This window comes from Glycine soja, chromosome 8 (genome assembly GCF_004193775.1).
Source record: "Glycine soja cultivar W05 chromosome 8, ASM419377v2, whole genome shotgun sequence".
Classification (NCBI taxonomy): Eukaryota; Viridiplantae; Streptophyta; class Magnoliopsida; order Fabales; family Fabaceae; genus Glycine; species Glycine soja.
The window spans coordinates 45,572,820-45,584,826 of record NC_041009.1 but is presented as its reverse complement, the minus strand read 5'-3'; the positions used below and the strand labels follow the sequence as shown (position 1 = coordinate 45,584,826).

The following is a 12,007-nucleotide window of genomic DNA, read 5'->3' as shown; positions in this document are numbered from 1 at the left end:
CAATGACCCTTTGAATAGAATGACGCAAGTGGGGTATTGGAGGGGAAAATGGCATCACGTAAGAATGCGTATAACTACATTCTACACGTAATTTGCTTATATTCGATAAAGAGCTCTGGCCAAGAAGAATTGTCAAATGAATGTTAGTCTTTCCCAATAAGATAAAGTGAGATTTCTGAATCTTGGCCGAAACATATCTACGTTGAATAGAGAACATTGGGTCAAAGGTCAGCCCACCTTGCTAATAGTGTTATTGGCACTACCACCACACCTCACACCTCACCCCACCTCACCTCGTGGGCCCCACCCCTAATATGTGCACCCCTTGCCTCCCTCTTTTGTTGCAGGTCTTGAATTTGTGTTCTTGTTTGGGATGTTCCAATGGTGGGTTGGGATGTTGTACAGTATACAACATAATTTTATTTTCATTGTTTTTTTTTCTTCTTAAATTACAATTTTTATCTCTTTATAATCTTAAATTTGTGATTTTTGTCTCATTATTTTTAAATTAAAACATTTAGTACTCATATTTTTTAAAATAGGCAATTTTCAATTGACCCTCTAGTCAAATGTTGAATTTGATTTCATATATTAATATTGACGTTGAATTTATGTAGATAATTGACAAAATGCTTATATGAAAAAAATCAAATAAAATAAAAAATAAAAAATGTCTTAATAAATATTAAACTCATCACCCTTTATTTGTAAATAAATAAGATAATAAGCCACTAATACACTTGTCTCATTTAATTAATTACATTAACAATATTTTTATGTATAAATAAGATGATAAATCACTAGAGTTATTAATTTTTTTTCAAATTATCAAAATTTATAAATTAAAATTATTTTATGTATAAATATTTTTAATTTTATTTATATCATTTTATATGTTTTTATTTTGAATATCTTACATATCTTTAATTTTATTTTACCAATTTTTGATTAAATTTATTAAATTAATATATATATATATATATATATAATTTACATATGAAATTTAATTAAAACTAGTAAAAAATAAAAATATGTAAACTATTCAAAATAAAAATTATAAAATGGTATGAGATAAAATTAAAAAGATTTATATATATATATATATATATATATATATAATATTTATAAATTTTCATAATTTCAAAAAAAAAAAAATTCTTGACTAATGATACATACAAAATGATGATAATGTAGTTAACTAAACAAATCAAATATGTTAGTAATTTAGTGTCTTGTCTATGGATAAAAAGTTATGAATTCAATTTCTATTAACACACTTTTTTATTTCATTTAATTTTTTTTTATATATAAGCGTTACGTTAACAATCTATATAAGTTTCATGACAGCACTAATACGATATATCAAAATCAAATTTATTAGAAATCTAAAACAAAATATGTTAATTTATTAGGAACTAAAAGAAAATATCAAAGATCAAAATAAAATTTTTATTTTATTAAAAACTCAATCTAAAAAAATAAAATTAAGAATACAAAATAAAAGTCCTTAATTTATATCGAAGATCAAAACATATTAGCCTTTATTAAATATTAAATTTAAACCTTTATAACAACTTGTGGATCTGTCAAAAAGCAACCTTAGGGATAACACTCCTTGACTGTTGCTAGTTAGTTGTACTAGAGATTTTTTCATGGGGAGATGAACACCGAGTGGTACTGATAGAGTATTGTTTTGTGTATTGTGAAAAAACGTGTAAGTAAAATTTTCCTGTCTCTTCAAACATAAAATCACTTTTCTGCTACGCCTATCTCCTTTTTTATTGATTAAAATTTTACTTACAGCACTTCTCACAGCAAATAGCATTGCTATTGGTATGCACACATGCATCGTACGTGAAACCTCGTTATTCATTTCAACACATCACAGGTATCTATTTCTCTTATAGCTTTTATGCCAATAATTCTCCATATATTGTTATGTGAATTCAAAATTTGTCTTCATGTTCATTGAGATGAAAGATGATAGGTGTAATAGGCCTAAACTATGATGAAGAAACGTCGAAAGGAACTTGGTAATTATAGGAATGACATATTTGCCATGTAAGTCCGATTTACAAAATATAGGTGGGGTGCTTATTATGAAAAGATCATAAACATATGATTGTCAATTACTTGGTTCTTGAAGACTACACAACAATCCACCCATGTAGTTTTGGACTTTTGGTACATAAACATTGATTTTTTTTACAATTTCAATCATAGTGTGTTTTTTGTTTGTTACAATATCGATCATTAAGCTAATAGAAATTTTCAGGATGGGAAGACACTTGATTCCTCCATTATTATTTTGAAGGTGTTAATGTAATAATCACTTCATAATCTTCTCATCTCAGGAGGCTTCACGTAGCTTCCTTCAAAGAATTTGTTTCAGCCTTAGCATCCTCTTGTATTTATTTTCTCCTAATCTGTATTAAGTGCTTGTTAATATGTATATTGGGATGTATCACAATATATTTTTTTTTCAATAAAAGATCAAGTACATAAATTAGGACGATTTGGATGTACATATTGAATTTGTACCTCAAATTTGATAAAAGAATAACATTGTCCTTTAGTATAAAAAAAAATAGATTTTCCCTTTGTCCAATTGCATGAGTCAACAGCTACAAGTTTGTGTTCAAGCAATTGACACTCTATCTTGTCCTTTCCTTAATCTCAGTTCTTAACCTTTCAAATTGTTGAGTAGGACTCATTTCAAATTTATTTCTCAAATATATATATTTCTTTGTTGTTACATCTTTGAATTTTTTAGTTTATTGTATCAAATGAGTAGGACCCTTTTTCCAAGTATGTTTCCTTGATGCGCTATGTTTCATGAAGCACAAAGACAAACAATAAATCTGTGTTTTTCAGTTCATTGTTATTATTATTACTTGAAAGTACACATGGCTTTATCTGTATTGTTGTTATCATTTATACAATTTCGTCATGCTTATAAAAAGTTTTAATATATGTATATTTTAAATTTATATTTACATTCTGTACGTATCCTAGATTTTTTTTAAAAAAAATCTCATATCCCATACCTAGTACTAAAAACTTAGAATGACACATTGACAACAGAACCACATAGGTACATGTAACATTATCAGCAGATTTCAAATTAATTAATATGCACTTCCTGTTTTATTCTTTAATTTCAAGCATTTATCTTTAATAAGTTGTCCTACATACTCCTAGTCTTTCAATAAGGGGACATTTATAAGTTTTAGAAGCTTCATATAAAATTAAGCATATGCATGGACATGGACTTGATTGCTACTGAGGCAATATAGATATCAAGTTCATGTTCAAGTTAGATGCACCGCATGTTATCTTTAATGTTGTATGCTTTAGACCTAATTTCTATGGTATTAATATGCAGTAAACTCCATAAGCTTTATTTGAATTGGATGCTTTGATAAAGATGGATGTGAAAACCTCTCTCCCAACTGCTACAAGTGTTATTGGTGCTTATGATGATGATGGGCATGTTAAAGGACTGGTAAAAATCCATAGCACCATAGCCACTCCATTTTCACATGCATGAATTTGAATCATGAATTTTGAACCTGCCATAATTTTTTTTCAGGAACTTTATGGAGTGCTGTGGCTCACATCATTACCGCTGTTATTGGTTCTGGTCTTCTCTCTCTTGCATGGAGCACTTCCCAATTAGGATGGATTGGAGGGCCAGTTGCATTTCTTTGTTTTGCAATTATCACCTGTTTCTTCATCTCTCCTTTCTTCATCACTGGGAAAAGAAATTACTCATACATGGCTGCTGTTAGAGTCAACCTTGGTAGTGAACTCTTTCCTATTCCCTTGTGCAATCATTGTAGCCACTTTATCATTGTTATTATAACTTATAATTGGATTTAATGTTGGAAGAAGGACATGGTTGGCTGGTTCCCTTCAAGTTTTGACCTTGTATGGGACTAGTTGTGCTTATGTACTCACCACAGCAAATAGTTTGAGGTATGATAGAGTGCTAATTCTACTCTATCACTATCACTGCTCCTAAGAAAACACCATTAAAGACTATAAAGAAAGCTATCACATAAAATTTAACTTATGAAACTCACTTAGAAAATTCTCATTGAAGATGCTCTAATAAATGACAAACTTTTTTTTTACAGAAATGACAAAAAAATCTTAATAATTAACTTAGAGGCTCGAATTTAATATCATTGGCTAAATTGAGCAATCCTATACTTAATTGCTTTACTAGAAGAAGAAAAATTAGAATATAACTTCTCACAATATTCTTAATCTTAATTGCTTAATTAATTTTTTAAAACAAATCAACTTAAATATATCTATTAAACTTGAAATGTTAAGAAGATATGTCATTTTAACAATTTAATATATATCGACTCTCTGTCAAAAAAAAAATATCGACTATTTTGCCACATAAGCAATTTAATTACCAATAGGCAAAACCTTTTTTTTAAAGGGAATAGGCAAAATCTAGTCTCATGTTGAATGACATATTTTTTTATAACAATGTTGAATGACATTTTTGCTTAATTTGAACTTGAATTAACAGTCATAGTTAACTTTAAAAGTATGTTTTTTTAAGTCACCTTTTTTATATGTTTACTTTATTATAATGTCAGTTATTCAATCCTTAAAGAATAAGCTATAACGACCCAATCTTTACCAACCCACCATGTGATCTTATCTGTAACTGTAAATTTGAATGCTAGTTTTGTATACCCAAGTTTTACTATACATCTTCTTACTAACCAGCTCCCATGTACCCTACCACGAGTATCTTGTTTTTCTTTATTGAGCATTTTTGTTATCTTTTTCCTGTATAGCCATGGAAATGAGGAATTGCAATATAAGTTACAAAGTAATTTTTATGTTTTTTTTTTATAAAAAGTTCATATTAGAAAGACACACACCCTGCAAGGTTTTGGAAGACGTACTGCCAATAACTTATAATAGGCTTACATGTCGTCTACCAAAAAAAAAAATCTTATAATCAAAACCTAAGTCACTACGTACTACATAGTCACAGATAACAAAATCGTCATTTGTCCTTTGTTAGATTTATTTAGGTTTAAATTTTTTTATACACGCAATATATCTCTTTTTTAATTTATTATCTAATTTTTTTTCTTAATTTAGTACTTATCATTTCTAAATTTTTTATTTTGAAACTTATCATTAGTCTTATATCTTGATTCATTAAACAATGATGTAATAAACTAATAAAATGTCATGTAACATCATTAATTAAATAATAATAATGTGATCATCTAATAAAATATCATATCATCATTTAATGAACTTAAACTAATAATAAATATAAAAAATAAAATAAATAAATAAAATATTAAACATATAAAAAATCCATATTTAAATAATTTATTTATCATCATGTGTTCAGGAGAAACTTTATAATAAATATAATTTAATAATAAATATATAATAATTAATAATATATACTATTTATAGTAAAAAATATACTAATTAAAAATCTAATAATATAAGTTATCAATAATTATATAATAATATTTAAAATAAATAATATCTTTATAATAATACTTGTGGCCACTAATTATATCTAATCCAAAGATATATGTATATTAATTAATAGATATGATAATAATCATAATTCTGTGATTTGTTATCAATTATTTTTTCTTTTTGGAAGGAAATTTTTTTATCAATTTTTATTACCTAGACTAATTATGTTTTGTGTAAATGATTATAAGTCTCATTTATCTTTTATTAATATTAATTATTATTAAGATTATATTATAAACATTTACATATAATTGTTATAAAATTTGATGGTTTTTAGTTGTTAGGGTAAAATAAATTTTTAGTTCATATATTTTTATTGAAACTTATTTTTAATCCTCGAACATTCATATCAAGCAATTTAATTCCTAAAGTTGATAAAAAAAAATATGTTTTTAGTTCCTAAAATTAAAAAAGTATATATTTTGTGGAGTAAGCCCAAAGATTAAAAATACTTTTATTTATAAATTTTAGAGACTAAAATACATAATATAAAATTTTGGGGAACTAAATAAGATTAAACGAAAATATAAGAGACTAAAAATCATATTTTTTTCATAATTATTATCATATGAGTTTATTCCTCTTTTTAATTATATGATTATGGTCTGTTTAATTGTTAATTTGATGGTGAAACAAAAAAGAATATTTCAAAACTTGAAAAAAGAGATTAGTATGAACTATTTCCTTCATGATAAGATTGTTGTCTCTTTAATTATTAATGTACTTGTCAAAAAAAAAAAATCTTTCAAAACTTAAAACAAAAAGTTAGCATGAATTATTTTCTTCATGTATCATTTCAAATAAAAATTAATTTTAATTTTAAGTATAAAACTAATAAATGATTTTATAAAAATAATTGTTTATTAAATATTTATTTATTTTAAATTATATATTTAAATAATTAAAGTAAAAAAAAAAAAAAAACAGCCCTCTTTGATTGATTTTCTGGATGCATCTGTCTATGTACGCTACAAAATAAAACGATTTCATGACAAAAAGAAAAATTAGCAGTCATAGACTACCGCAAATTGAGCCGAACAATTTAAAATAAAATAAAATAAAAACAACCTGACTATAAAACACGTTGGAGCTAGCCAGTTATCAGGACACTTACACAACTCATTAAGCATTTGATTTGTATCTGCCAAAAGACAGTTTCATATGAACTGATCCCACTAAAACACAAACCAAATCAAAGCAAAGCAAAACCAGATTCTGAGATCGCTTCTTCTGTGAAAGAAAATTCTTTTTTTTGGCACTGATTCTTTTCAGTTTCCTATGAACTGAGAGTGATTGGGTTTTGGCAATTAACCTGATCAACAACCATGAGAGAGATGAAGGTTCAGGATATGACAGCACCCCTTTTTTGGATACCAAATATGAAGAAGAATGTCACGTCGAAAGAACTGGTTTGTGCTGTTATTGTGATCTTAATGATTTATTTTCAATGAAAAAAAGAAATGCATATGTATCCAAGTTCTGCATTGTTATTGTTACTCTTATGTTGAAAAACTTCTAGGAATGAACAGTTAGTATATGAATCGTATCAAGATATTGTTATGATTAGAATTTAATTAGAATATACTGACCGTATCGATCAACGTGTAGTCATCTAGTCACATATTTTCGGGTAAATTGGTTAACTTTTACAATAGTCGTTTGAAGAGTGGTACTTAGAATGATTTATGATTGATTGCATGAAAACTAAATTCTTGTTGTTATTTTGAGGAATTGATGGTGAATGTGTGAGTGCAGGGACAGTGTGGACTGCAGTGGCACACATAGTGACAGGAGCGATAGGGTCAGGAGTGTTGTCTTTGGCATGGAGCATTGCACAGCTTGGATGGATTGGAGGGCCACTCACTATTGTTTTCTTTGCTGCCATCACTCTCCTCTCTTCTTTCCTTCTCAGCAGCACATATCGTTCTCCAGACCCTGAACTTGGCCCTCATAGGAGCTCCTCATACCTTGATGCTGTTAATTTGCACAAGGGTAAGCTTTTACAATTTCAATAATAGCACCAACATGATTCATCGTGTTATATTTGTTTTTGTTTTGTTCATTAGTATTATTTCCATGTACATGATATCTGTTTTTGTTCATTAGTATTAATTTGTGCATTGTGTGATAAGATAAAGCGGAGGAAATCATGGATCAAACTTTGTTTTCTTGTTACTTTATTATAATAACAAATAAAAATTGTGGTGTGATTGTGATAATGGAAAACGTGGCTTTGATGACTTGGACCAATGGTAACGTGAGTGTGATGTGTCCCATTTCTAACTCTTCCACATGGATCTTGCTCATTACACTTTTATCATTCTCTTTCTTCATAAGCCACACGGAACCAAGTAAATAGAGAAATCATTAATTTACTGCTTGAAAGTATTCATTTTCTTAAAAAAAATTACTTGGTTCTCCCAATAATATATTTCAGTATCTCTTATACGGAGTTTTCCTTTAAGAATTTTTTTGGTACCGCACGTATATAAAATATATTTGAGTTATAAGCCTATAACCCAGAAATATGAGCTATTATATTCAATAATTCTTTAATAATACAATAACAAAATATAGGCATGAAATCCATATTAAAAGGATATGGAGATTTTTTGAGGTTATACTTTATTTATTTATCTATATCAGAAAAAAAAATATTGCATTCTTAATCATCAACTGTTGATGCTGAATTAAAAAAACAATTATGATTTTACAATTTAACTTTGCTAATTTAATACTGAGAAATATCACCACAAGGTTAGCATTGTGACTATGATTAACGAGATGTCGGGTGAAAGGCATCATGGTGATGGCGGTAGTGATGATGAAAGCAATGGCAGATGAGCCATGGTGATATTAATAGTAAATATGTTATGAAGCTATGGTAGGTTAGATGTTACTCTTTAATAGTGAACATAGTTCTTTTGGCTTCTTTCCTTTCATAGCATTAAAGCTTAACATGTATTATGTCAGGTCAGTTTATCAAGTGTTAAACTTTCATATAGTTTATTTTTTATGTCAATTTTGATCAAATAAGCTAGCATATTTGGAACAGCATCTTGATATGTTTCTATAGGAAAATTTGCTATACAAATGATCCTAATTGGATGGTTACATTGCAGGAGAAGGGAATAGTCGCTTCTGTGGTGTTTTTGTGAACGTAAGCTTATATGGTTTGGGAATTGCTTATGTCATTACTGCTGCTATCAGCATGAGGTGTGTTCAGCAACTTATCACACTGGTTTCTCTCGTTTTGTTATTTCCTTTTCCTTGCTCTACTTTCCCTACATTCATCTATGGAATACTACTATTTGCAAGCAAGATTTCTCACTCGTACTCCACCAGGAAAATATGAAGGTGTTCCTGGAATCTCACTGTAGCAATTTGGCTAAAGAATAATTTCATTAATTTGGACTGCTATGTGTGTTTGAGACTGCAGAGCAATCCAAAAATCAAACTGTTCCCAAGACAACGGGAATGAAGAAACATGTGGATTTGGGGATGGATATTTCATGTTTATTTTTGGTGCAATGCAAGTTCTTCTCTCACAGATACCCAACTTCCATAATATCCAATGGTTGTCAATTCTTGCAGCAATTATGTCCTTTGCTTATGCTTTCATAGGAATGGGGCTTTCCATCGGGCAAGTCAAAGGTATGCTCATTAGTATCTGATAATTTTTTGGTGTCTTTCCTCAGGGATAGCATGACCGGCGTGTTCATAGTGAGTTGCTTGAAAGTATAAATATGATAATTAAACTATTTTGTTTTGACCAAAAACATGCATATAATTTTTTGGTAATAATGTGATCAGAAAATGGACATGCTGAGGGTAGCATTGAAGGAATCCCTACTTCCAGTGGAATGGAAAAATTATGGCTGATTGCTCAAGCACTTGGTGACATAGCATTCTCCTATCCATTCTCAGTAATTCTTATAGAAATACAGGTATGTATCCTGTGATCTCAGATAACCAGAAAATGTAACTTTACCACAGCTTTGAGGGAAAGCTTTAACAATTTACAAGGCTAATACAACTTTCTTCAATTCTTGAAGGATACTTTGAAGTCGCCTCCACCAGAAAACGTAACCATGAAGAGGGCCTCAACAATATCAGTCATTATCACAACATTTTTCTACCTCTGCTGTGGGTGTTTTGGATATGCAGCCTTTGGTAATGATACACCAGGAAACCTTTTAGCAGGGTTTGCACACTATAATAAACATTGGCTTGTAGACTTTTCCAATGCTTGTATAGTAATTCACCTAGTTGGTGCATATCAGGTACATATAATATTATAGACATCATCCTCTAATTTTGTTGTAGTGCTTCCATTTTGAGTCTCTCCACGACTCGTCGTGCTGTGCCATTTATTGTATCTTGTTCTGGTGCAGGTGTATAGCCAGCCATTTTTTGCCAATGTTGAGAATTGGCTTCGTTTCAAGTTCCCGGACAGTGAATTTGCAAATGGCACGTACTACTTGAAACTCCCTTTGCTGCCGGCTTTCCCGCTAAATTTTCTCAGGCTGACTTTCAGAACTGCATATGTTGCATCAACAACTGGGATTGCAATGATCTTTCCCTACTTCAATCAGATTTTGGGAGTTTTGGCTGGCATAATCTATTATCCATTATCTATATATTTTCCAGTGGAAATGTACTTGAGTAAGGGCAATATTGAAGAATGGACAGCTAAGTGGACAATGCTTAGGACTTTCAGCATTGTTGGTTTTTTGGTGGGATTGTTCACTCTAATTGGATCCATTGAAGGGATAGTATCTGCAAAATTAAGCTGAGAAGTTTTCAGACCTCTCCCCGAATTGGAAGTTGAACTGATGAATTAGATTGTGATTGTTACATTTTTTGCCCTTTCTTTGAAAACCAGCATTAAACATAGCGCAGTAGATGCCTCCCCAAGCATAGAGAATTAAGCATGGAACATTGATGAATTCAAGGTTCTGTTGTTCTTTCCTGTTAAGATGTAGTAGTAAAGATGTGTAGTTGAATTGCAGAAGCTTAAAATTGCATTTTTTTTTTCTTGAAATGGTCTTGAGAAACTAGTTAGTGTCATCTGTAATACTGAGTTAAGATGCAAATTTTTGTCAGGGAATAAAAAAGTTGAGAAGGTCTGGTTTTTAAAGCAGGGAATCACACCTTCAGTTCAATCCCGACTTGAGACTTGGGATAGATGTTCTGTACCTGAATATATGAACTCCATTCTACTTTTAGTGTTTGGTAAAATTCTTGGCTCCAAGTGTCTTTTTTAGCCAAATTAACGGGAAAGGAGACTATAATTGGATGAGTGGCACATCACACTATTTTAAGATTATGGAGTTCAGTAAATGGCCAAGGGAATTTTATTTAGTTTGGTGAGTCTTAACTCTAGAATCCTAATTACCCACAATCCTATTATGCTTTCAAGTGTTCTCACAAAAATTGAAGTAGGAGAACATATAACCATTCAAACCGGTTCCTGTCGTTAAATTTTGTAATAATGATTGTTAAAATTCTTATTATACAAGAGGCAAGTAATTTACTATAGAAATTTAAGTGAGTCCGCTTAGAAAGTAATCAACTTTACGTGTTAGATATCCAAACTCAGACTATCATCCAAAATCATAATGCTAGTCAATGTTACTAAAGTAATGTACAGTGAAAACGAACATATACATTTTATCAAGAAATGTTGCTCCAAAGTGTGTCATACAGTATGTGTAGGATCCACCTCAGTTCTCTCTTTCCAGGTTCTCTTCTACATGGCCTACCATAGTAACAAATGAAACCCATTAACAAGAATTTTCTCAGAGACCCCGCACGTGGACCTTGAGATCAGTAAAGTTAGATAGGATCTATCCCTGCCACCCTTCTTCCTCTGAAGGTGAGGAGGTTTTGTGTGATCAAAGCATAAACCTACCCAACACATGCATTAAGCACACAAACTATGAACAAAAGAGTCAAGAAGGAAAGAGAAAGAGAAAGAGAGAGATGTTGACCAAGCATCTTGTGGGTGAGCTACCTACCTTCCCCTCACACGCTCAATGGCGTTGAAATTCTTTAACAAAATCATGCGCCTTTGATGCCTTTAAGCTTTTACCATGTACCCCATGCAATTCCAATTGGCACCCCTTATATATTAAGAATAAGGAGTCGGTACCAGAAAAACACAGAAAAAAGAAAGGAACAACAACCAACTCAGAAATATTCCACGTCTTTCCTTTTTCACCTCAAAGAAATCAAAGACTGGTAGAGAGAGTTCACGAGTTGTGGTGAAAAAAAAAGAAAGAAAAGACAATTCTTATTCCCAACAGTCCCCTCGATTATTCTAGTCCTCACTAGGAATTTCTTATTGAAAAAGCAAAAAAGAATACAGAAATGGGGCGTATTCCATGTTGTGAGAAGGACAACGTGAAAAGAGGACAGTGGACACCTGAGGAAGATAACAAGCTATCCTCCTACGTTGTTCAGCATG

The 12,007-nt window shown here is 30.3% G+C and overlaps 1 protein-coding gene across 1 annotated transcript; it reads left to right on the top strand.

Annotated features, from left to right (window-relative positions):
* The first annotated feature begins 3,427 nt into the window (after nucleotides 1-3,427).
* Nucleotides 3,428-10,766, top strand: LOC114424234 (probable amino acid permease 7). Its single transcript, XM_028391082.1, has 9 exons — nucleotides 3,428-3,505; nucleotides 3,593-3,643; nucleotides 6,827-6,947; nucleotides 7,294-7,530; nucleotides 8,661-8,754; nucleotides 8,978-9,192; nucleotides 9,352-9,485; nucleotides 9,594-9,821; nucleotides 9,933-10,766. The coding sequence occupies exons 1-9, from the start codon at nucleotides 3,428-3,430 to the stop codon at nucleotides 10,332-10,334; spliced, it is 1,560 nt and encodes a 519-aa protein (XP_028246883.1). The 3' UTR covers nucleotides 10,335-10,766.
* The last annotated feature ends 1,241 nt before the right edge of the window (nucleotides 10,767-12,007 follow it).